We start from the raw sequence: 24361 nt of genomic DNA, 5'->3' as shown, positions 1-24361 counted from the left end.
AGCGTCCCTGTCAGAGACACTGCTCCAAGAAGAAAAGGAAGGGCACACAGATGGCTATCTAAGTCAGAAAAGGAAAAATAAGTTCAAAACCACGGTAAGTGAAGGAGAACACGAGTAGTCTGGTGGCTCCTGCCTGCAATTCCAGCACCCTAAATGCTGAGGCAGGGGAATCAGACACTCAGGGCTGGACTGGGCCGCACAGTGAGGCTCAGGTCAGCCTGAGAGACAAGAGCCTGTCTCAAAAAACAAAGAGAAAGAAAGAAGTCATAACGTAAGACTTAGCAGTTTAGGGGCTGGAGTGAGAAAGGTTTACTGCTCTTGCAGAGAACTGGAGTTTGGTTCCCAGCACCGTGTCAGGTAGCTCATAGCCTCCTGCTACTTCAGCTCTAGGTGATCCATCGCCCCCTTCTGTCCATCGTGGGACACCTGCACTCCCACGTACATACCGCCACAGAGATACATACACATGATTAAAAATAAAAATAATCTTTCCAAGGGAGGTCCAATCTCAGCAGCCCTGGGCTCTCCTTCCTCCAGGACTCGGATGCTCCAGGTCCCTCTTGGCTGAGTGGGAGGCCTACGTTAATTGTGAGTGGTTTGTTAATTTTCTCTTGCCATGTTTTTCTATTCTGGAGCTCTCCCCAGAGTCTGTTCTTGAGCATTTAGGTTTCACGTGTGGGCACAGGGGTTTTCATTACTCTCCTCTGTTAACGTCATTCCGCCATCTCATCTCACTGCTTTCTTCCTAGGCCTGATCTTCCTCCCTCTCCTCCCAACTGCATTCTAGCTGCCTTTTTAGACGAAAGAGGTTGCAGGATTGAAGAGGGTGGGATGGAGCCTTTGAGTCCTTTCTAGAAACCTGTCTCCAGTCCAGCAGTACCAAGCTTGCTGCAGTCCATCCTAACATGTGATGGCATGGGTTGGAAGTGTTGGTTCAGGCCTGGTCCTGGCCCCTGTACCTTAGCTCTGGGTGGCCAAGTGGAGAGGCATCCATACCCCTCAATAAACATAAGCATCTTAGTTGTAAAGCCTCAGCTCTCCCCCCCACCCCAATCACAGATCCCAAAGCACAGTCTCCTGGAAACTTGGCAAGCGGCTGAGCCTGGCCAAGGTGAGGGCTTTGTCAGGTAGCAGCTCCCGGGTACTCAGAGGTCTTGCAGCACAAAGCCCATTGGTTCCAAGAATCTCAAGAGGTGGCTCTGGCTCCTGGGACTGAGGGGAGCCAGTGTCAAGTCAGGAAAGCAAACTACTCTGTGGGAGAGTCAAAGGCAGGGTTGTGTCTTATCCCAGGAGCCACCCTGTGGTCTCCCTGTGCCCCTCCTTTAGTGGTCTGCTGCTTGTCCTGTCCTGACCTCATGAGCTGCATACTCCCCCATACCCCGGGCATCCAGGAGATTATGAAAAAATAACCCACCTAGCAGGGAAGACGACTAGGGAAAAAACTCAGTGGCTGCCCTCACATCCACCATGCCTCTGTCAACGGCCAGCCTTCCCAAGGGCTCGTGTGAAGAGTCAATTCCACTTCTGTCCCCCCTCCCTCACTGGCCCAGAGACAAGCTCCCACCTCTCCACCTCCCACCCTCGGCCCACAAAGGAGACTGCACACTGACTACTGTTTGAAGAGGGGCAGTGAAGGGAAATATCAACCCTGGGAGTAAGAGATGCTGAGAAGAATACATGAGAAGTCTTTATAACAGGGAAATCAATAATTATCGTCTTAGCCATTTAAAAGTATATAGTTCAGCAGCAGTGAGAACATCCATGCTTGTGAAGACATCGTCACATCCATCTCCAGAATTTTCTTCACTTGTCCAAATAAAAGTCTGTCTTTCTGGGGTTGGAGCCATCGATGCCTCAGAGGCTAAGAGTTCTTACTGTTCTTCCAGTTTTCATCTCCCGGCACCCAAATCAGGTGCTTTAACAACCACCTGTAACCCCATCTTTAGGGCATCCAGCACCCTCTTCTGGCCTCCCCTGCATCCACACACATAGCATACTCACACAGACAAACAGACACTAAATAAAAACAATAAAAATACATAGTAAAAGTTTGTCTCCATTAAACACTAACTCCCCATTCTTCTCCTTCCCCATCCCCTGACAACCATAATTCTATTTTCTGACTCTATGAATATAACCATCTACTATAAAGTAAAATCATATGGCATTTATCCTTTTAGGACAGGCTTACTCCATCTGAAATGATATCCTCCAGATTGAGTCATGTTGTAGCCTGTCTCTAGCTTCATTTTCAAGGTGAAATAATATGCCATTGTATTTATATGCCACATTTTGCTTATTCATTCATCTGCTGGTAGATACATAAATGCTTATAGCTTTCAGCTATTATCAATAATGCTTCTATAACCCTGGCTTGCAACTATCTGACCAAGTTTCTGCTTTTAATTATAAGGTTCTGTTGTACGATGTTTTACTATTTTGGCTTTTTGGGGGGCCTGCCATCCAGCTCCCAAATAAATCACATACAGAGGGTTATTCTTACTTACGAATGTCTGATCTTAGCTTGGCTTGCTTCTTGACAGTTTTTCTTAACTTAAATTATCCTGACTACCTTTTGCCTCTGAGCTTTTATCTTTCTCTATTTCTGTATACCTTTCTTTATTTCTTTCTCCATGGCTTGCTGTGTAGCTGAGTAGCTGGCCCCTGAGGTCATCTTCTCCTTGTTCTCTTGCTTCTCTTCTTCCTTGTTTCTCCTTCTATTTATTCTCTCTGTCTGCTAGCCCTGCCTATCCTTGCTCCTGCCTTGCTATTGGCCATTCAGCTCTTTCTTAGACCATCAAGTATTTTAGAAAGGCAAAGAATCACAGCTTCAAAATTAGCCAAATGCAGCATAAACAAAGTCACACACTTTAAAATAATATTCCCCCACAAAGTTTCATTTCTATTTTTCCAGTTTATTTTTATTTTTTATGTGCATTGGTCATCTCAGACAGCAGTCTTGAAGCTATTCTGGATGCAAAACTCAGAAGAAACTGCAGCAGAGGTGCTCTGAAATGTTGGATCATCTGGGTCATCCATTCCCAGATGAAATAGAGTAGCCGGGCGAGGTGGCACACATCTTTAATCCCAGCACTTGGGAGGCAGAGGTAGGCAGATCTCTGTGACTTTGAGGCCAGCCTGGTCTACCGAGTGAGATCCAGGACAGTTAAAGACACACAGAGAAACCTCGTCTCAAAAAAACAAAAATTAAGAGTAAAAGAAATAGAAATTGGAGATTTCTCAGGGGATCTTCCTTGATCAAACATTATTTTTCTTAATCAAGAATGAATCCACAGCCTCACATTTCTTGTGGAAACAAAAGCAAAAACTTCTTCTACAAAGTAACATTTGAAGTCAAGGCATTTTCAAAATATATATGTTAGATTAGCCCAGCATCATTTATAATCAAATGTCTTTAGCAGTTGTTGTTCCTTCCACAGCAGTCAAACAATTCAATGACAATACAATAACATACAGTATCCAGATTCTCTGCATATTTTCCATCTTTACGTGGCCTTTTTTTAAAAACTCTATTTCTTTTATTCTTAATTTTTGTTTTTTTGAGACGAGGTTTCTCTGTGTGTCTTTAACTGTCCTGGATCTCACTCGGTAGACCAGGCTGGTCTCAAAGTCACAGAGATCTGCCTGCCTCCGCCTCCCAAGTGCTGGGATTAAAGATGTGTGCCACCTCGCCTGGCTACTCTCTTTTTTCTTTTTTCTTTCTTTCTTTCTTTTTTTAAAAAGACTTTATCATTTTTCTTTTATTTCCCAAGGCTACATATATATTTAAACACACCTTAAACTGTTCAGAGTTTTATTTTTCCCATCTGAATCTGTCTTTACTGAATATATATCTTTTTTTTTTTTTTTTTAGCACACGAGTCTTTAATCTGCTAAATGGCATGGCTAGGATGCTGTGGTTTTGGTGATTGGCTCAACTCATTCCTTAGCTCCCTGAGAGTCTAGCTTCATGGTAGAGGTACAGGCAGGAGTCATGTTTATTGCCACAACTCTGTGGAGTTTCTAGGTCCATGCCATCATCAAGAGCCATGCCACCAGCTGCTCATAAAAGTTATTTAAGTGTTTGGTGGCAGGGCCTTTTAAAAGAGCTGCAAGGTTTTTGCCACTAACCTTGAATCAGGAAGCCTTTCTTAAAGGAGTCACACCTCTGTTTTCAAACAGAGAAAAGACAGTTACCAAGATGCTGTGTTTGACTCTGTTCTTGTGTGTCTAGGATTTTTTTTAAGGTTTCTTACGCTTTATGTGGAAGTTCTTGCCCCATGATGGGTGCCGTTTTTAGACTGAGACTGCACTTTTGTTTCCTGACTGCCCAGACCCAAATAATCACACTGAAACTAATTACAACACTGTTTGACCTATTAACTCCGGCTTATTATTAATTAGCTCCTACAAGTTAAATTAGCCCCTAATTCTTATGTATGTTTAGGCAGGTGCTTGGCACCTTTTCTCAATGAGGCATTCTCATCTTGCTTTCTCTGCATCTGGCTGATGACTGCATCTCTGTCTTTCCTCTTCCCAGAATTCACCTAGTCTGGTGACCCCACCTATATTTCCTGCCTGGCTACTGACCTATCAGTGTTTTATTAAAACAATACATATTAAACCAATAGAAGTGACAAATCTTTACAAGAGCATTATCTCACAGCATACATACACATACATACCCTAAAAACCAAAACAACCTGAAAAGTTTGGCTGGTGAGATGACCCAGCAAGCAAAGTGCTTGCTTACATCCTAGTAATAAGTAAGATGAGTCCTCTTTTATTTTTATGTGAGTTCTTGGGATTAAACAGCTGAGTCATCTTGCTGGCCCAGTTACTGTTTTCCTCAGTGACCTAAAAATCTTTTGTTGCTGCTGTTTTTTTTGAGACAGGGTTTCTCTGTGTAGCTCTGGCTGTCTTGAAATGCACTTTGTAGACCAGGCTGGCTTTGAACTCACAGAGATCCGCCTGCCTCTGCCTCCCGAGTGCCGGTACCACCTTTAATCCCGGCACTCGGGAGGCAGAGGCAGGCGGATCTCTGTGAGTTCGAGACCAGCCTGGTCTACAAGAGCTAGTGCCAGGACAGGCTCCAAAGCCACAGAGAAACCCTGTCTCGAAAAACCAAAAAAAAAAAAACTTTTTTTTTTATAATTTATTTATTTATTTATTATGTATACAATATTCTGTCTGTATGCCTGAAGGCCAGAAGAGGGCGCCAGACCTCTTTACAGATGGTTGTGAGCCACCATGTGGTTGCTGGGAACTGAACTCAGGACCTTTGGAAGAGCAGGCAATGCTCTTAACTACTGAGCCATCTCTCCAGCCCCCCCCAAAAAAAAAACTTTAAAAAAAGAAATTAAAGGTGTGCACCAGCACCACCCCGACCCAAAAGTCTTAACAGTCTAAAAGAAGGCAAAGTTTGTTGATGACATCAGTGATTAGCCAGGAGTGGTTGTGTACGCCTAAAAGTTGAGGAGGCTGGGAAAGGATAGCTATCAGTTTGAGGTCAGCAGGGATATATTTTTGTTTTGTTCTTTGTGTTTTTGAGACAGGGTTTCTTTAGGTAGCTCTGCCTGGCTGTTCTGGAATTAATTCTGTAGAACAGGCTGGGCTTGAACTCAGAGATCTGCCTGCCTCTGCCTCCTAAATGCGTGGGATTAAATGCAAGCTCAGCCTGGACTATCTAATGCTACTTTGTCTCAAATTTAAACAAAAGATAAAGCTTACATTTCTATTACCTCTTTCATATTCCATCTTCTTCTCCAATCAGTTTCCTTCCAGGGGTAGAGAATATATTATAAGTCTGGAGTGAATTCTTTTTTTTTTTTTTAAGATTTATGTATTTATTTTGTTTACAGTGTTCTGTCTGCATGTATGCCTGCAGGACAGAAGAGGGCACCAGATTTCATTACACATGGTTGTGAGGAACCATGTGGTTGCTGGAAATTGAACTCAGGACCTCTGGAAGAACAATCAGTGCTCTTAACCCCTGAGCCATCTCTCCAGCCCCTGGATTGAATTCTTTTAATCCACTTGTAATAATTCTATACTTGCTTATGTCCATTTATGTAAAAGCTCAGACCAAGTATAGTTACTGTATCTTTATGGATAATAATTCAAATTGGGAAAGCCTAAATATTAAGTGTTTTGAATTTTTATGTACTGGAAATATACTATTAGTTAAGCAAATTTATACAGACCACTGTGGATTGCAAGTTCAAAGACAGCCTGTGCTACATTGAGACTCTCTCAAAGATAAATCGGGGATGGAGAGACAGGTCAGTTGGGAAGGTGTTTGACAGGCAAGTATGAAGATTTGAGCTCAGATCCCTGAACCCATGTTAAGTATCCCTGACTTGGTACCACATCTGTAAGCCCAGCTCTCCTATGGCAAGAGGAGAGGCTGAGAAAGGAGAATTCCCAGAAGCTGGTAGACCAGCTAGCCTGGCATATACAACAACAAACATCGGTTCAAAGATGATAGTTGAGGACTGATACTCAGGGCTGTTCTTTGACTTATGTGTGTATGGGGAAGACACACATTGGTTAAAAAAAAAAAAAGAATGAACAAATAATTTATACCTTGGTGGTGGTGGTGCATGCCTTTAATCCCAGCACTCAGGAGGCAGAGGCAGGCAGATCTCTAAATCGAGGCCAACCTGATCTACAAAGTGAATTCCAGGACATCTAGGGCTACACAGAGAAAGCCTGTTTCACAGAAGAAAAAAAGAAAAAGAAAAAAACTTACAAAATTATATTCTGGATACATATATATCCAATATATACTTATACAAACTCAAGCTTCATAGAGATGTTATTTCTGGAATGGTACAGAGGATAGATTAGAGAGGAGTAAACGATAAGTTTAACTATAATTTTGTAGAAATTTATCTAAAGCAAATACAGTAGAAGTATTAAAATATTTTGAATTTTTTTAAATTTATAATTTGTCCACAAATTCTGTTTATTCACTTCACTTGCTTTGGGATTCTATTATAAAATTAGAGGTAGATATTTATTTAGATGGATATAAAACCATGGATTCAGATCACATCCAGGTTTTCTATGTAGTAACAGGGCTTCACTATGCAGCCTTTGCTGGCCTGGAAACTGCTATGTAGACCAGGCTGGTCTTGAACTCACAGACCTTCTTCTGCCTTGAGTGCTGGGATTAAAGCACTTTAAATGTTCTTTCTTAAAAACACATTTATATGTTTGTGTGTAGGGGTGTGAGTACCATGTCACATGTGTGACTGTCAGAGGACAACTTGAAGGAGTTGGTGCTCTATTTCCACTGTATGGGTCCCAGGGGTTGAACTCAGGCTAAGCTTGGTGGCAAGTGCCCTTACTCACTGAGCCAGCTTTCCAGCCCTCAGTTAACATTCCTGTAGGGATCATCTCCAGCAAAAGAGTGTGTTTCTACAGCCATTATCTTTATCTTGGGGATTTATGGATTCTCAAGAAATGAGGTCTATTAATACCATGCTTTTAAAAGTCAGTGTACCACAACTATAAATATATTTGATTCAAGAGCATTGTCCTCGAAGCTGCTGGGGTGTGGCATCATAAAAGTTATATGTACTAGATTACTTTTCAAACCCCAAATCTGTAACTTAGACAACCATATTACTAAATTGTTAAGATACAGAAATAAAGTAAGCAGCTCAAGGTCATGTTATTAACAAAAGGAAAAATCAGGGATGGGGTTTAGCTCAGTGCCGCAATATGTGCCCAGTCCTGAGTTTCATCACCACCACTACACAAAGCACCAAAGGTCAACGTGTTAATAGTTTTGAGTGTTCATTATGTAGTCATTTGGGTAAATGTTTGTGCGTTCTTATTTAGTCTCCAAGTCTGTGTCCACTGCTTTCCTCACTTCTCAGATGTTGAGCTGAAGCTCAGTGAGATTGAAAGACTTCTTTGGGCACGGAACAGTCAAGTGTGATGAGAAAAGACTTGGCCAGCCTTATCTACATAGTGATACAGGACAGCCAGGGCTACACAGGCCTGTCTTGAAAAAAATCAAAACCAAGGGCTGGAGGGATGGCTCAGAGGTTAAGAGCTCTGTTTGCTCTTCCTGTGGTCCTGAATTCAATTCCCAGCAACCACATGGTGGCTCACAACCATCTATAATGAGATCTGGTGCCCTCTTCTGTCATGCGGGTATACATGTAGGCAGACAACGGTGTACATAATAAATAAAAATAACTTAAAAAAATATAAACCAAAACCAAAAAAGAAAGAAGTCAGTCAGTCCTATATGAAAATATTTGACCATTTGACAATTACATTATCCTCACATGTTGAAGGGGTTGGAAACATTACTCAGTAATTAAGAGTACACACTACTCTTCCAGAGGACCTGAGCTTGATTCTCAGGAGGTTCCCAACCATCTGTAACTTCAGCTCCAGGAGGATTAGATACTCTGGCCTCTGTGGGCATCTGCACACAAACATAATTGAAAAAAACCCAAGTTGATAACAATAGTCCTTTCCTCTCTTTGAAGCTTAATAATTTACACTACAGAGCTGTGTATCTTTGATATTAAAGATTCTTAAAAATGTAAATCAGGGGGCTGGGAATTTAGCTCAGTGGTAGAGCAATTGCCTAGCAAGCACAAGGCCCTGGGTTCAGTCCTCAGCCCTGGGGGCAAAAATAACCTGAGTAAATCAAGTTGTTACCTAGCTGTGATGCGTGGGAAAAAGGAATGTAAATCAGGGCAAGGCGGTGGTGGTGCACGCCTTTAATCCCTGCACCCAGGCAGAGGAAGGATCTCTGAGTTCGAGGCCAGCCTGGTCTACAGAGGTAGTTCCAGAACAGCCAGGGTTGTTGCTGTCACACAGAGAAACCCTGTATCGAAAAACCAGAAGAAAAAGAAAAAAAAGAAACCAAACTTCTTATACAGTCTGAGGGTTAAAGTTAGTGATAAAGCAGTGGCCAAGCTCTTGTGAGGTTTCTGAGTTCTAGCGCCAGCACCATCAAACAACAAACTGGAAACACATTACATTATACAAAGCCTGTAATTGTAAGAGATGATGAGAGCCGCCTGCACAGCGCTTCGGCCAGTACTTGCTTTATTTCTTCCCATTCATATCTACTGTGTAGTGCACCGAGTTCTTGTGAGTTTTTCTAGATACATGACCTCATTTTATTTTCACAGCCTTCTAGAGTGCTTCTCATCTCACAGATGACAAACAGACTCAGGGATTGAGACATAACTTCTAACAAGGTGATGAGAAGCCGATGGGCATGTTTTATAAGCGGAGGGCTGACACGACAGGTGCCTTTTGAAGATTAATCTGTCAGGGGCCCATAAACTGGGCTTGCCGAAACTAGAGAAATACTAGTTTGACTGCCGGCATAAAATGTACATTTTGTTGTTGTTGTTGTTTTAAAAAAGGAACTTAAACTGGCTCCGAAGAACCCTCCTACAGGGTTTCTGAGATTATTTTTCTTTGTGTAACAATATTTTGTATCAATTCCTATTTTTCACTTTTATACATAGCAATCAGATGACTGAGGTTTTTGAGGCAGGGGAATTGTGAGTTGCAGGGAAGCCTGAGCTACATAATGAGTCCTCGATTTAAAAAGGGGAAACTGCTTCAAGCAAGCAAATAAACCAAATCTATCTTTTATATAAACAGAAGCCTTTGCATATCTTAATAGCGCTCCAGAAGCAGAGGCAGGTGACTACAAAGTCAGTCTGGTTTAAACAGTGAGTTCCAGGCCAGCTACCTAGGGAGACCCTACCTCAAAACATCAAACAAAAGCCTGGGGCAGTGGCCCAGGCCTTTAACCCTAGCATTTGGGAGGCAGAGGCAGGCAGATCTCTAGAGTTCTAGGTCAGCCTGGTCTACAGAGCTAGTTACAGGATGGCCAGGACTACTGGTCTCGAAAAACCAACCAAACAACAAACAAAAGCAAAATGTTAAGGTCCTAATAAATTTTAAGTGTAAAGAAATTAAAGATGCTGCGAGTGGTGATGCATGCCCTTAATTCCAGCTTGGGAGGCAGAGACAAAGGAATCTGTGAGTTTAAGATCTTTCTAGAGTTCCAGGACAGTCAGGGCTACGTAGTGAAAGAAACCTCGTCTTAAAAAAAGAGGAGGGAGGAAGGAAGGAAAAAGAAAAAAAATCCAAGACTCCCATCCTCAAACTGAAACCCACTGAACCAGATTCCTGGATCTCTTGCCTTCAACACGTCAGGCGTCCTAAGGCCAGGCATTTTGTAAGATACGGAGGTTACAGCGATGAAGAGACTTCTCTCCCTACTCTGATAGTTCACATTTGGATGAGATGAAAACTGAAGCAAGGTGATTCTGAGAGCTCCGGGTTTAATGAAGAGGCAGGGCGGTGCTCGCTCTGTTACCCGCTCTCTCTGCAGTAAAGGCCCCTATATAAACAGTACATTTTAAGGTGGCAAGAGGCCATAGGAGGCAACAGAGGAGTGTTTAGTAGTAAAAGGAAAGAAGGGAGAGAGGGAGGAAAAGAGGGGAAGCAGGGAGGCAGGCCTGGTAAAATCCTGGGCAGTCCCTTCGGCAGTTATGCGGACCTTTGGCAAACAATGGTACACACTTGAGCCTCCTTCCTCGCGGAACCACTGCAGATTCTTGGCCTGGAAATCGCTATGTAGCCCAGACTGACCTCCAGTTTCACAATCTGCTGCCTCAGCCTCCCGGGTACTAGGGTTATAGGCGTGCACCACCCCACCCAGCCCTGTGCAGGTGCTCCTTGACTTCACCGCGCCCACAGCATCGCTATCCGGGCCCGAGTAGCAAATTCTTCCCGAGTTCGTTCCCGTTTGGAATCGGCCTAGAGGGGTAGGGTCAGGAGGGAAAGCATTCAGGAAGCGACATTTTTAGCTTCCAGAGCTCTAGCTGGGCAATCTTCTTCCTTCCCTGGGAAACACAGGCCTCTTTCTACGTCTCTCCCTAACCTCAGGACAAAGAGTCCCGTCCGAATCCACACTGCGAACCAGCTCCAGCAGCGGCCGGCCACGGAGCCCTTCCGAGGGCAGCCCACAGCGCGCCGCCCCACGTGTCGCTGACGTCACTTCCGGCGCCCTGACGCCGGGTCCGGCGTTCCGACGTTGGCGTCAGCAGAGAGCGGGGCTGGGGGCACCGGGTTTGAAGTGGTGCGGGTCAGAGCGGCGCCGCCTCCGCCCGTGTGTAGGACCCCGGTGGCTTTGGGAGACGAGCTCGGGTGGGCGGCCCATGCCCGAAGGCCCGTGCCAGTCGCTACACGCCGCGCCGCCTGCTGCCCTGCGCCCGACGGCCTGGGCCTGCGTCGCTCTGCCCGGGAAACGAGCGCCCGAGCGGCGCGGCGTGTAGCTTCCCCGGGAGTTCCGAACCGCCGGCCCCGGCCATGGCGGTCTCCAGGTGGGTGTCGCCGCCGGCCAGCTAACGGGGAGCGCGCGTGGGCAAGGCTGTCTGCTCCCGGTGCCTCAGCGCGGCCCGGGAGCGCTGCTTCTCCCTCGTCCGGACTTCCGAGTTCGCCCCACAGCCGCCGGCGCTTGGGGCTCGGGTTACTCGGAGAAATCTGCTCAAGAAGGGCTTTTTCCTCGTTAAATGTGACTCCTTGGTGCGTTCCAAATGGCTTTCTTTCTTTCTTTCTTTCTTTTTCTTCACCACGTTTTTCTTCTCTGGTTTCTCTTCCCTCTTTGAATTGTAGGCGAGTCTCTTTTCTTTCTTAGTATCTAAGTCTGATCCCTAACCACCATTTCACGGCAAAACTTGGTGGTAAACTGTCGAAGGAGGCGGAGGTTGAAATACTGTTATCTAAGAGACCATCTGGTTATACTAAATTTAAAAAATTTACAGCGTTAAGGGTATAGCCTTGCTCATTTTTTTTTCTTAAGGTATGAGTCCTTCTTTTGTTTGGCAGTAAGCATTCCGTCGTCAGCGTGTAGTCTTAAACAGATGACTGTTTTAGCATTTACCCCCCCCCCCAAGAGATATCACAGCTCTTAAATTATTGTAAAATTTTGCCTACTGTGGAAAAGTCTAAGAAAATGATAGAAAAACTTACAAGCATTTGACTTGTATAGCTTCTGATGATAGAACAGGTTGGAAAACTTGGAAATGATTTTGGTGTCCCGATGACATCTCGGTGTTTAGTCAGAAAGAGCTGCCAAGTTCTTTAGTTGGGGTGATGTGGTAATACTGAGAATTGAGTCCTTTCGCCATATGGACTCAAGGAGAGAAATGATGAAAAGAAACAGCTTTCCTTCATTTTTCGCAGTTAGTTGAACACATTCCTCTGAGTACAGTATGTATGTGCTGAAGTTTTCTAACAAAAGACTAACCCATCCCTCACGACTCCCTACGGAACTGATGAAATAGTGTGTGGGAGAAGCCCATGGGAGTTGAATGAAGGGGGTTGCTAGGTACCAGTAGTACGGGACATCTAATTTTTATTTCATAAGCAGACTCATCCACTCAGTGTTAAGTTTTTATTTCAGCATCTATAAAACTGCTTTGAGAGAATTCAAGTGGCATTTCCTTTTTTCCCTGCAAGTACGGGATAACTTTATTTTATAATTTATCTTCAATGTAAAAGCATTAATATGTGCGCAAGAAATATGTTGCTACATAATCTCTCTCTGTCTCTCTCGACAAGGGTCTCATGTAGCCTCAAACTCAGAAGGCTTCTCTGGTTCTGGGATTAGAGCTGTGGTGTCACCTTGCCTTATCAGGCCTTTCTAGTTTAAAAGAATTGGTACTTCTTTTCTTAAAGTAGATGTATATTTGTACAATGTTAAAAAGCTTTATAGAGACAAAATGACAGTGCTCAAAAGGACTCATCTTCTTTGATTAACACTAACCTATTCACCCAAGTTTAGGACACCCAGTTTTTGAAAGAAATTAAAGTCAAATTTTATAAAAACTGCTTCTGTGCTTAGCTTAGAAATACAAGTTCAAGCGAATATTTTGGAATACTTTATGTTTGTTTGTGGGAGATGGAGGGTACTGGACTTTTAAAAAATATTTGTGGATTCAATTTGAAAATCAAACTTTGTGGTTTCAGCTGTGATATGATCTCATGCACTCAGCATATGTCTGTGCTAAATAAGCTTCATTTTTTCTTGCTGGGATTTTGGAAATGGAGGCTCATTTCAGTACTTTTAGGTAAAATAGGCAAAGGAAAGTTTGAGAAATAGAAATCATATGCCAGAATCAAATTCAAAATGTTTTTGCTCAGTTTGTGTCAGTGTGCATAGCTGTAGAGAAACCTTATAATCTTAAGGTTTTACCTAAACATTTCTAACAGGCAATAAATTTGTACTACTGTTCCTTCCTCTGTCTGGAGATCTGGAATAATCTTTGACTTTTGATTCTTTTCTGTTCTCTCTGTCCTGCCAGTCATTAAATCCAATTCTGCCCTACCTTTCTAAACTCCCTGCAGCCAGCCCTTTCTTCTATAATTGTCACAGTCGTCTATGCTCTGTCATCTAGTCCAAGACATCTGCAATAGTAACCCCACCTCTTTTTTTTAGAATGGGTTTTCTTTTGGCTCATTTGGAAGGTAAAGTTAATCATGATGGGGAAGGCATGTAGGATCATGAGACAGCTGGACACACTGCATCCAGTTAGGAAGCAGAAAGGAATGCATCTCTCTCTGTTTTCTTTCTCTCTCTCTTTTCTTGAGATGCATTTTTTTTAAAGATTTATTTATTTATTATGTATACAATGGTCTGCCTGCATGTGTCCTTGCAGACAGAAGTTGACACCAGCTCTTATTATTATGGTTGTGAGCCACCATATGGTTGCTGGGAATTGAACTCAGGACCTCTAGAAGAGCAGTAAATGCTTTTAACCACTAAGCCATCTCTCCAGCCCCTGAAATGCATTTCTTTAAAAAACATTTTTGTGGGGCTGGAGAGATGGCTCAGAGGTTAAGAGCATTGCCTGCTCTTCCAAAGGTCCTGAGTTCAATTCCCAGCAACCACATGGTGGCTCACAACCATCTGTAATGGGGTCTCCTGGCCTGCAGGCATACACACAGACAGAATATTGTATACATAATAAATAAATAAATAAACATTAAAAAAATTTTTGTGTGAGTGTACATGTGGCGGGCAGAGGACACTTTTGGGAGTCAGTTTTCTCTTTTCTGCCTTGACTTCCAGGGATAGAACTCAGCTTGTGAGGCCCACTTGTCCAATGCCCTCACCTGCAGTAGCAGGTGAGGCAGCAGATTGAGCTGGTCAGCTCACAACAGCCTTTTTCCTTGTACTTGTTCCCCGGCATCTCTAATTTATTCATCACTTCGGATGTGTTATTTGCTAATATGCAAATGTTAATGCTATTATTTTTCTACTTAAAACTTGCTAGCTTTCTGTAGTTTTAGGATAATGCCCAAATCCCCCCAAATGTTGCATCAAGCTCTCTGCACTTCCCTCCCTCACGTTTATCTTCTTCCTCAGAATGTTTTTACCTCATTCTTTATTTCTGGAACACTTATCTTCCCATCTCAGGTCTTTCTCGTTATAATCTTAGCTGTGCCCTAATGCCTACATATCACTTTGTTCAGAAAGTCTTCTTCCTGAGTTTTACTTTACTTACGCTATTCGGGATTTATTTATTATTATTTTTTTCTTTTTGGAGACTGGGTCTCAATATAGTTAGTGCCCAAGATATCCTTACTTCAGTTTTCCATAACAGACCACAGGAATGTGCCACTTTCCCAGTGAGTGGTTCCTAGTTCCGCTAAGCTATAGGTTTTTGTTTGGTCATACTGGGGAGTGAACGCAATAGACTTGTGAATGCCAGGCAAACACTTTACCGCTGAAATACAACTCTAACTTTGGTTTTGTGTTATAGACTCTGGATATGTACCGAGGGCTGACCAGCAACTAGCTATCAGTCTGTCTCTACCTCTGGAAATCTAGGTTTATAGGTACTAACAAGTCAGACATCCAACTGCTTTTTTGTTGTTGCTGGGAAGAAAAGCATTTACTTTAGTTTTGCATATTTCATGTTTATAAGTGTATTATGAATGTTTCTAAAAGGATAACAGTTGTAGTTAAAAATATTTATTAGTTTTAATTATGTTTGTGCCTGTATGTGGGGTATGTGGATGTGAATGCAGGTGATCTTGGAGGCCAGAGACATCAAATTCCTTGGACCTGCAGTTACAATTTATTGTGAGTGTACTTTAAAAAAAAGTGCTTTAAAAGAAAGTGCTTAAAAAAAAAAGATTTATTTATTTTATGTCTGAGTGCTTTATCTATATATACAGCTGCTTGTCAGAAGAGGGCATCAGATCCCATTATAGATGGCTGTGAGTCACCTTGTGATTGCTGGAAATTGAACTCAGGACCTTTGGAAGAGCAGTCATGCTCTAAACTGCAGAGCCCAGTATCATGTTAAAAAATAAATCATCAGGCTGGGTGGTGGTGGTGCATGCCTTTATTCCCTGCACTTTGGAGGCAGAGGCAGGCCATCCTGGTCTACAGAATGAGTTTCAGGGCAGGACTACACAGGGAAACCTTGTCTCAAAAATAACAAACAAGAAGCAGGTGGATCTCCATGAGTTCGAGGCCAGCCTGGTCTACAAGAGCTAGTTCCAGGACAGGCACCAAAACTGTAGAGAAATCCTGTCTCGAAAGTCCAAAAAAGCAAAACAAAACAGAGCAAACAAAAAAACCTATCATAATAGTTTTAAATAAGTCCTGTTATAACATGGCTCTTTATGATGTAAAGTGTATATAAAGTGCATATAATCTGGTTTTTCAAGACAGGGTATATAATTGGTTTTTCGAGACAGGGTTTTTTTGTATGGTCAAAAATTTTGATTCTGCTTACATTGTTATAAGGATTGACTTTATTGTACTTAGAATGTGGCAAGTTGTGAGCTTTTGATCTGTGGATGAGGATATAAATAATTTTTTAAAAATATTTATTTTTTATTTACATAACGTTTTGTCTGCATGTTTGCCTGCATGTCAGAAGAGGGTGCCAGATCTCATTACAGATGGTTGTGAGCCACCATGTGTGCTGAGAATTGAACTCAGGACCACTGGAAGAGCAGTCATTGCTCTTAACCTCTGAGCTGTCTCTCCAGCCCCAAGGATATAAATCTTGCATAAATAACTGAGTCTTGAAGATTGCAAATGCAAGTAGAATTTGAAATTTTTTGTAAAATTCAGCAAAGTATCATTGGAAGAAAAATTCAGCAAAATATCATTGGAAGATAGTGTCTCCTTTAGGTGCTTGAAAGAGAATCTGTATGTCAAAATTTTAAATAATTTAACTGTTTAACTGCTGTTATAATATGGAGGCTAGAAAGTCAGCTAAACTAATTACTATGTGACTTGTGACTGTCCCATAAATTTACCCCCCCCCCCAAAACCAACTCAGTACCTGTTAAGAGCTTGGGGTGTTGCTTGGAAACAGTCATACTTGCTAAATCTTTGAATTCCATCTTCTTGCTTCGTGGAAGTCTCTTCTGCTATCTATTTTACTTAGCAGGAATTAGAACAGAAAAGGCAACCTTAGTGGGTTTGTTAAGGCTTATTATTCACTGGTAGTGACTCTGTAGCTGTTAGGTTCTAAGTTTAACATAGATTTGCTTTTCTTTGAGATTGGGTCTTGCTTATGTAGCCCAGGCTAAACTCCAGTTGGTGGCCCTCTTCTCTCATCCTCCTGACTGCTGGGCTTACAGGTGTGTACCACCATGCTCCGCTAAATGTGGATTAGAAAATATTGTATGTGATACACACTTGCTTAAAAGGCAATTTGAGGGAGTCAGTTTCTTTTACCATGTGAGTCTGGGGATTTGAACTCAGGTTATTAGGCTTAACAGTGTCTTTGACAATCCTGATACAGGTTTTTAAAAAAGGATTGTTTTTGGTGTGGTTGCCTGTTTATTCCATAACTGACTGAGTTTACTGTTGTACATTTTTTCCTATTAGCCAGGCAAGTTTTTTTCTTTATTATGTCATTTCAGAAATGTACTATATATTATTTTTCTCAAATTTACACATAAAAGGTAATGTCTAAAGTATTTTGACAACGTTGAGAATTTATTTTAGAAGCTCTCCTTCCTACCCCCGCAAATATATGAATTGTAGGTAATATAACCAGAAAAGATTCAGGGAGGAAAAATGTCTCTTAAATTGTTATATACAAACTGAACTTTTGTTCTCACTACACTACTGATACTTGAGAGAAACATGGTTTTTACAGGCCTGCTCTACAAGTAAGAGGAAGTGGTACTGCCCACCCCCACCCCCATGATCTTGTAGCCTTCTGAGTCTGCTTTCTCAGTACTGAGCTTACATGCTGACAAAAGGAAGTTCCTTGATGTGGGAAAGTGCTAAGGACAGGGGAAATAATTACTTATATGGGTCAATTCAAGTATGCTGTGCCTGATACTCCGCCTCCCTTGCCATTAATTTTACCCTTTATAAGATTGACAGGGAGCTGGGCGGTACTGGTATACTTATTTAATCCCAGCACTTGGGAGGCAGGCAGATCTCTGAGTTTGAAGCCAGCCTGGTGTACAGAATGAGTTCCAGGACAGCCAGGGCTACAGGGCTATACAGAGAAACCCTGTCTTGAAAAACCAATAGAAAAAAAAAGAAAAGAAAAGAAAGAAAAAAGAGTGACAGGAAGTATTACTGTAAATTACATTTTTAAAAAATATTTCATTCTTTAGAAAATTCAGAGACAATCAGGAAAAAGTAAAGGAGGCATTATAGAAGACTTTCCATTTCACTGTGATAAATTTCAACCTGTTGATTTGGTTTCTCAAAGTACACTTACAAAGTTTGCTTTAATTTATTGTGTTGGATATTAAATTATGCACAGTAGGTAAGTCCCCTACACTGACCTACACTCCCAGCTAGGTTCTTGTTTTTAACTGTGGTACTACAGCAAAATGCACTTCAGCCATTTAAAAGGATGTAGTTTTCATATTATTTGAAATCACATGTATTTATGCCAAATATTCTAGCTTACTATTTTTGATCTTTAAGATAAAGTTATGAAAGACTAATAAGTTGTTGGATAGGAGTGGAGTATAGGAAAATGGCTCACCCATTTAGCCCTATTTATGGACTGCTTCTGTGTCTTCTGTGTTCTAGGGACTAGAATTAGATCAGAACCAAAGCGTTCTCTGCCTGTATTTGCACCTGACTGTGGTTTCTCATCTTCCTGCTCATTATGAGTGTGCTAGATGGCATATTAAAGTTAATCTGCTTTCTTGTTTAGGAAGAAACATCAACATGGTTTTATGTTGCTCTCAGTAGGAACTAGAAGATAATCCATTTTAAAACAATAGAGAACTGGAGATAAAACAATAGAGATACAAGGTACTTGGTGTAGCAGACCAGCCTTCCTCCACCCCACTCCCACTCCAGGTTTCTCTGTGTAACAGCACTAGCTGTCCAGTCTGGCCTCGAACTCCCAGAGATCCGCCTGCCTTTGCCTTCCAAGTGCTGAGGTTAAAGGCATACGACACCACTGCCCAGCTTATTCTCTTTATTTCTTAAATAGCACAGGCACTACGTTAAATTTTACTGTATTTATTTAATTACATGTGAAAAAAATAGCATAATGGCCAGGAGGTGATGGCATATGCCCTTAATCCTAGCACTCAGGAGGCAGAAGCAGGTGGATCTGTGTGAGTTCAAGGCCAGCCTGGTCCACCGAGCTAGTTCCAGTACAGCCAGGGTTACACAGTGAAATCCTGTCTCCAAACAAAACAAAACAACAAAAACCCAAAACCCACAAAAGCACTCAATTGGGCAAACTTGACTGACCATTGCTTCTTTTTAAAAAAGATTCATTTTGCTAATGTGTAGTCCTCTCTCTGTCTTTGTCTCTGTGCAGTGGCTGTAGAGACTATATGAAGGGCATCAGATCCCTGGAATGGTGTTACAGGTGGTCATGATCTGCCCACTGTGTGGGAGCTGTCAGATGGTTGCTGGAGCCAAACCCAGGTCCGCTGCAAAAGCAGCCAGTGCTCTTAACTGCTGAGCCAGCTTTCCAACACCATTGGTGGAGCATTGTGTTTTATTTTATGGCTTTTTGTGTCCTGGGATAACCTATAGTCCTGCTAGTGCTAGTCACTCTTAACTGAATTTACATCACTTTTGTGAGCTGTTTTGTCAGTTGTCCTTCCCCAGTTTTTCAGAGATTAAAGTCTTAAGAATTCCAGTGAGGTTTTCTTTCTTTTCTTTTCAGGTAGGCATAGAGTAGAAAATGTAGCTTTTGTTGTTGTTGTTGTTAAAAGTTGTAATCTGGTGCATGTTATAGTTTAAAAATGTACAAGATTTCTTTGTCTTTTTAATAGTTTAACTGTTATAATTTATATTGCCAACATCTAGAGAGGAGAGAGGTTACATTGTAGTTACTTGCAGAACTTCCACAAACATCCATAAACCCTTTCCTCTTTTAAGGCAATTTTTACGATGTTTGTTTGAAATCAGTTTGGTGAAACAAAAATGAATCATGTCTTCACTTTTTCTGAATTGAAAGCATGCTAGATTTCATAGCATCAGTAGATTTCACAACCAGTGAATATTGTAAAATATAATTACCTTATTCTAAAAAAAAATTTGTTACTCTTTACATGTGTATGTGTATGCCTGAGTATATAAGTTACTCTCATGTGTGCAGTGTCCATGGAGGCCAGAAGAGTTTCAGTTAGTTGGCCACTTAACATGTGTGCTGAGAACTGAACTTAGAATCTCTGCTAGTGCGGTAAATGCTCATAGTCTGAAATACCTTAAGTTTTATCTAAATTGCTCTGTAGTCTCTGATACCTTCTATTCAACTTGGCATTTGTTATTTGTTTCTTCCATCTGTTATCCTTTTGAAAATTAAGATAAGATAGGATTTTACTACTAGCTCTTGCTGACCTAGAACTCACTGTGTAGATGAGGTAGGTCTTTAGCTCACAGAGATCTGCCTGCTTCAGCTTCCTTCTTGATCCTAGTACTCTGGAGGCTGAGACAGGATGATCTCAAGTACTAAGCCAACTTGAACTATATATTGAGACTTTGCCTTAAAAACAAACAGTGGAGCCGGGAGATGGTTGTGCATCCCTTTAATTCTAGCATTTGGGAGGCAGAGACAGGTGGATCTGCAAGTTCAAGGCCAGCCTGGTCTACAGAGCAAGGACAGCCAGGACTCACAGAAAACCCTGTCTTGAAACCCCCCTTCTCCAAAAATGACAAGAAAAACAGACAGTGGTAGAGATGTCCAGAAGTTAAAAGCACTAGGTGCTCTTCCCTGAGTTGGATTTCTAGTACTTACATGGGGGCCGTCAACCATCTGTAAACTCCAGTTCTAGGGGAACTAATACCCTTCTCTTGCTTCCACTGGCACCACACACACACGATGCATAGACATATATAAAAGCAAAACACCTGTACATATAAATTAACAATATAACAAACATCACCTCATATTTGGGGGAGGTATGCTTAGAGGAAGGAAGGGGGAAGGGAAGAAAAGTACTACATTTCAAACTCTTGCCCTTCTTTACTTTCTCTTTACTTTTGATATCTAGCCTCCCTCATCAAGGGTTGTGCATACCATCTAACATAATACTGATTTTATCTCTGGTGTTTCCCCCATCACCTCTACCAGTTTGCACTCATCTCTGTGGTCTTACTCTGATGAGTACCCTACTTGTCTCATACCTGGCTACCCTAGATTAACAGGTCAGACTGCCCTGTTGTTAGATCCTTGTCTGTTCATTCCTTTGTTTTTCCTTTTTTATGCTCTCTAATTTGCTGTCTGAAATGAGGGATAGTAGCATGAATAATAAAAATCCAGAGACAGATATTGGGGTTCAAGCTGAAGATTGGAGATGCAAAGCAGCCAACCACTAGAGAGACCTTTTACTTCTACCAAACCTTCAGGTCAAAAGACCAGTCTACACGAATCCTCAGACTCCCCACTCCCGTGAGTTCCTGTCTCTTCCCCTTTATGTTTCTCTCTGCCCAGCTGTATCATTCCTGTCTCTACCTCCCTAGTGCTGGGATTAAAGGTGTGTGACTCCCAAATACTGGGATTAAAGTGTGAGCTGTCACCACCTGGATCTGTTTCTGGATCAGCTCTTGTGTAGCTCAGGGTAGCCTGGAATTCACAGATTCATCTGTCTCTTGTCTCTATCTCCTGAGTGCTGGGATTAAACATGTGTGCCCCTACTGCCTACCTGGCCTGTATGGCTGACTAGTATGGCTGCCTTGCCCTCTGATCTTGAGGCAAGCTTTATTTATTAAAACACAAATAATATACCACTATAAGAAATTGAGACTTAAAAAGTGCTTTGGTCAAGAAGATTAGAGAAGCATTCTTGTGTGTTATTCCTCTAGTCAAGGACACAATTTTGGTTATTACTACAGTGGAAGAAATAAAGAGTAAAGCTGGAATTGAAGGAGACAGTGATCGCAAAGCAGTTGTCTGATAGATGAGCAGAGATGTGACTTGGCATTGGGATAAAGGCTCCGCAGGAAGGAGGGGCAGGACCTCTGTGGGATAGATAGGGTCAGCATTGCATTAGAGAGGCTTCAAAAGATGTTTGTGTAGGAGAATGGTGAACAGAGGACAATCCCTCAGGTTAGTACTTGCTTCAACCTTTTTTTTTTTTTTTGATTTTTCGAGACAAAGTTTCTCTATAACAGCTCTGGCTATCTCGAACTCAGACCAGGCTGATCTCAAACTCACAGACATATGCCTGCCTCTGCCTCCTGAGTGCTTGGATTAAAGGAGTGAGCCACCACTACCAGACACCTCTACTTTTTTTGGAGGCAGGGTCTCTTGTCATCATCTCCACCCCTGTTTTGTAAACCAGGGTGACTGTCCTGTGAACTTCCCAGGATATGTACTGCTACATCTATCTGGTCGTGGTGTTTTATGACAACAATAAAAGCAAGCTAATACAGAAGTTTTTGGTGAACCAAGACACTATCTTGGTTATGTAACACAGGTTGGGTTTGAACTCAAGATTATAGTCTCCAAACCCAGTTTAGAAGACATGGTTAATACTGTGGGAATAGTTCAGTTGGTAGAGTGCTTGAATGCATGCATAAAGTCTCACAAAGGCATGGTGCACACACCTGTAATCCTACCTAGCCCTTGGGAGGTGGAGGTAGAACAATAAGGATTTAATGGCCAGCCTTAGCTGCATCAAGAGTTCAAGGCAAATCTAGGCTACATGAGGAACCTTGTAGCATGAATTCTAATTGGTCTTAAGAAGTAAAGCCTGGAGTCAGATAGTACGTGGTGACAGCTGAATCAAACTGCCAACACATTAGTCTGTGGAGATATTTTATATTCTACAGAGGGGTAAAGGCAAGTGTTTAGGTAGCTATGAATGAACAAAAAGAAATACAATCTACTTGCACTGTATATGTGTAAATTAATTTTTGCATTTCTTTTGGACTTTAACTGTGTTTTTGTCTGTAGCTTTAATTGCCTAAACGAATTTTCTTGAGCCATATCTTCCTTACAATACCCTTAAACTAGGGCTGGAGAGGTGGCTCAGTGGTTAAGAGCATTGCCTGCTCTTTCAAAGGTCCTGAGTTCAATTCCCGGCAACCACATGGTGGCTCACAATCATCTGTAATGAGGTCTGGTGCCCTCTTCTGGCCTGCAGGCATGCACACAGACAGAATATTGTATACATAATAAATGAATAAATATTTTTTTAAAAAACAATACCCTTAAACTATAAAATATAAGTCATGTCTCATTTCAGTTCTGAAATGCTAAACATTTTAATGCTATTAATATTGACTGAAAAAGATATTTTAGTTATGTTTCTAACCATATATAAGGATTTTGTGTTTAATATGAATATGACTTTTTTTTGCTGGGCTTTTGGGTGGGGGGGTGAGACAGGGTTTTGCTGTATAACAGCTCTGGCTGGCCTGGAACTCACTCTGTAGACCACAATCTACAATCTAGTAGGCCTCAAACTCAGATTTCAGTCCGCCTCTGCCTCCTGAGTGCTGGGATCAAAGGCATATGCTACCACCACCTGACTTTTCTTGTTTTTTCTAGGCAGGGTTTCTTTCTCTATGTAGCCCTGGCTCTCCTGGAACTAGCTCTTTAGATCAGGCTGGCCTGGAACTCAACAGAGATCCTTCTGCCTCTGCCTCATGAGTGCTGGGGTTAGAATGCACCAACGCTGCCAGCAATATGAATCATATTAAAATACCATGTTTCTGTCTTACTATGTAGCCCTGGCTGGCTTTGAACTCAGAGATCCACCAGCCTCTGTCTCCCTTCTGAGTGTTGGGATTAAAGACATGTAGTGTGAAAGAAATTCATCTATTTCATTTGTTCTCTAATAGTCTTTCTTTCTTCAGCCTTTTCTCCTCTTTCTTTTTTATTAAATAAAAGGCTTCCAGAACTTTGTAACATTTTGATTCTGTGAAACAAAGAGTCCTAGATATTATAAACCTCTTAGTTTATTATGCTTTAAGCTCATGTCTACCTTTGAGACTTTGTTCTCTCTTGCTCATAGACAAAATGTAAAGTTATATCCACTAGCTCTCCCCTCATGTCAGATGGGCAGTTATAACCTTGCTCATTGTTCCTGTCTATTTTGTTTAAAGTGTCCATCTATATCAAATATGAAGCCACCTTTCATAAACATGGCATTAACTTTACTTCAGTGGATTAGTGTAGTGGCAAGGCTACTGTGTGACATGTAGGTCGGCTGTGTAGTTGTGACTTTGTCCACCTTCACTTCTTACAATCTATTGTGGTTTTATTGCACACCTTGTTTATAAGTAGCCGAACTAGGGTTTGGATTTGTATCGTATCCATATGAGTTACAAACTCAGGAATATATTAATTCCCATGTTTATCACTTCTGCGCAGGTGACTCTTACCAACTCTCGTCTGACATCAGCTCTGTATTCCAACTGTCGTTCTGAGTTCTCCTAGCTATTCTTTCCCTGCCACCAGTGAGCTTGCCATCTTCTCTTGTGTTTCACCTGCCCTTTCTAATTTCTTTCAGTGATATCTTTTTCCTTTTTAGGGAGTAGGATGGGGAGTTGTGGCAGAGTCTTAATATGTAGCCCAAGCTGGTTTTGAACTCAGTTGTAACCCAGGCTGGTCTCACCCAAACTGATCATTCTGCGTCATTTTCCTAAGTGATGGGATTATAAGCATGTGCCACAAAGCCTTACTTGATATCTTCATTTTTAAGATTCAGAATCTCATAGTTCTTCCCACACCCATGTTTTGCTTAATTACCACACTATGTATGTTTTGTTACTATGTATGTTTTTCTTCTGTATCATGACTATTAGCTTCTTTGTGTTTCTGTTTGGATTATGGTTAATTGTCTACAAAGCGTCCCACGACTGCCAGATCATTCTTTCTAATGC

At 41.8% G+C, this 24361-nt stretch overlaps 1 protein-coding gene across 3 annotated transcripts in view; it reads left to right on the top strand.

Moving 5' to 3' along the window:
• The first annotated feature begins 11114 nt into the window (after positions 1-11114).
• Btaf1 (B-TFIID TATA-box binding protein associated factor 1) overlaps positions 11115-24361 on the top strand; it is an 84131-nt gene continuing 70884 nt past the window's right edge. For all 3 annotated transcript variants that reach the window (XR_005975176.1, XM_041661360.1, XM_041661359.1), the window contains exon 1: positions 11115-11381. Coding sequence is in view for 2 of the 3 variants with exons in the window: in XM_041661360.1 (XP_041517294.1) it covers positions 11368-11381 (14 nt within the window). In the remaining variant the exon portion in view is untranslated. The remainder of the gene's footprint in view (positions 11382-24361) is intronic.

Source organism: Microtus oregoni, unplaced genomic scaffold (assembly GCF_018167655.1).
Source record: "Microtus oregoni isolate MIOR12 unplaced genomic scaffold, Mior012 000012F_ref0000307, whole genome shotgun sequence".
NCBI lineage: Eukaryota > Metazoa > Chordata > Mammalia > Rodentia > Cricetidae > Microtus > Microtus oregoni.
The sequence above is the reverse complement of the archived record's forward strand: the minus strand, read 5'-3'. Positions and strand labels throughout refer to the sequence as shown.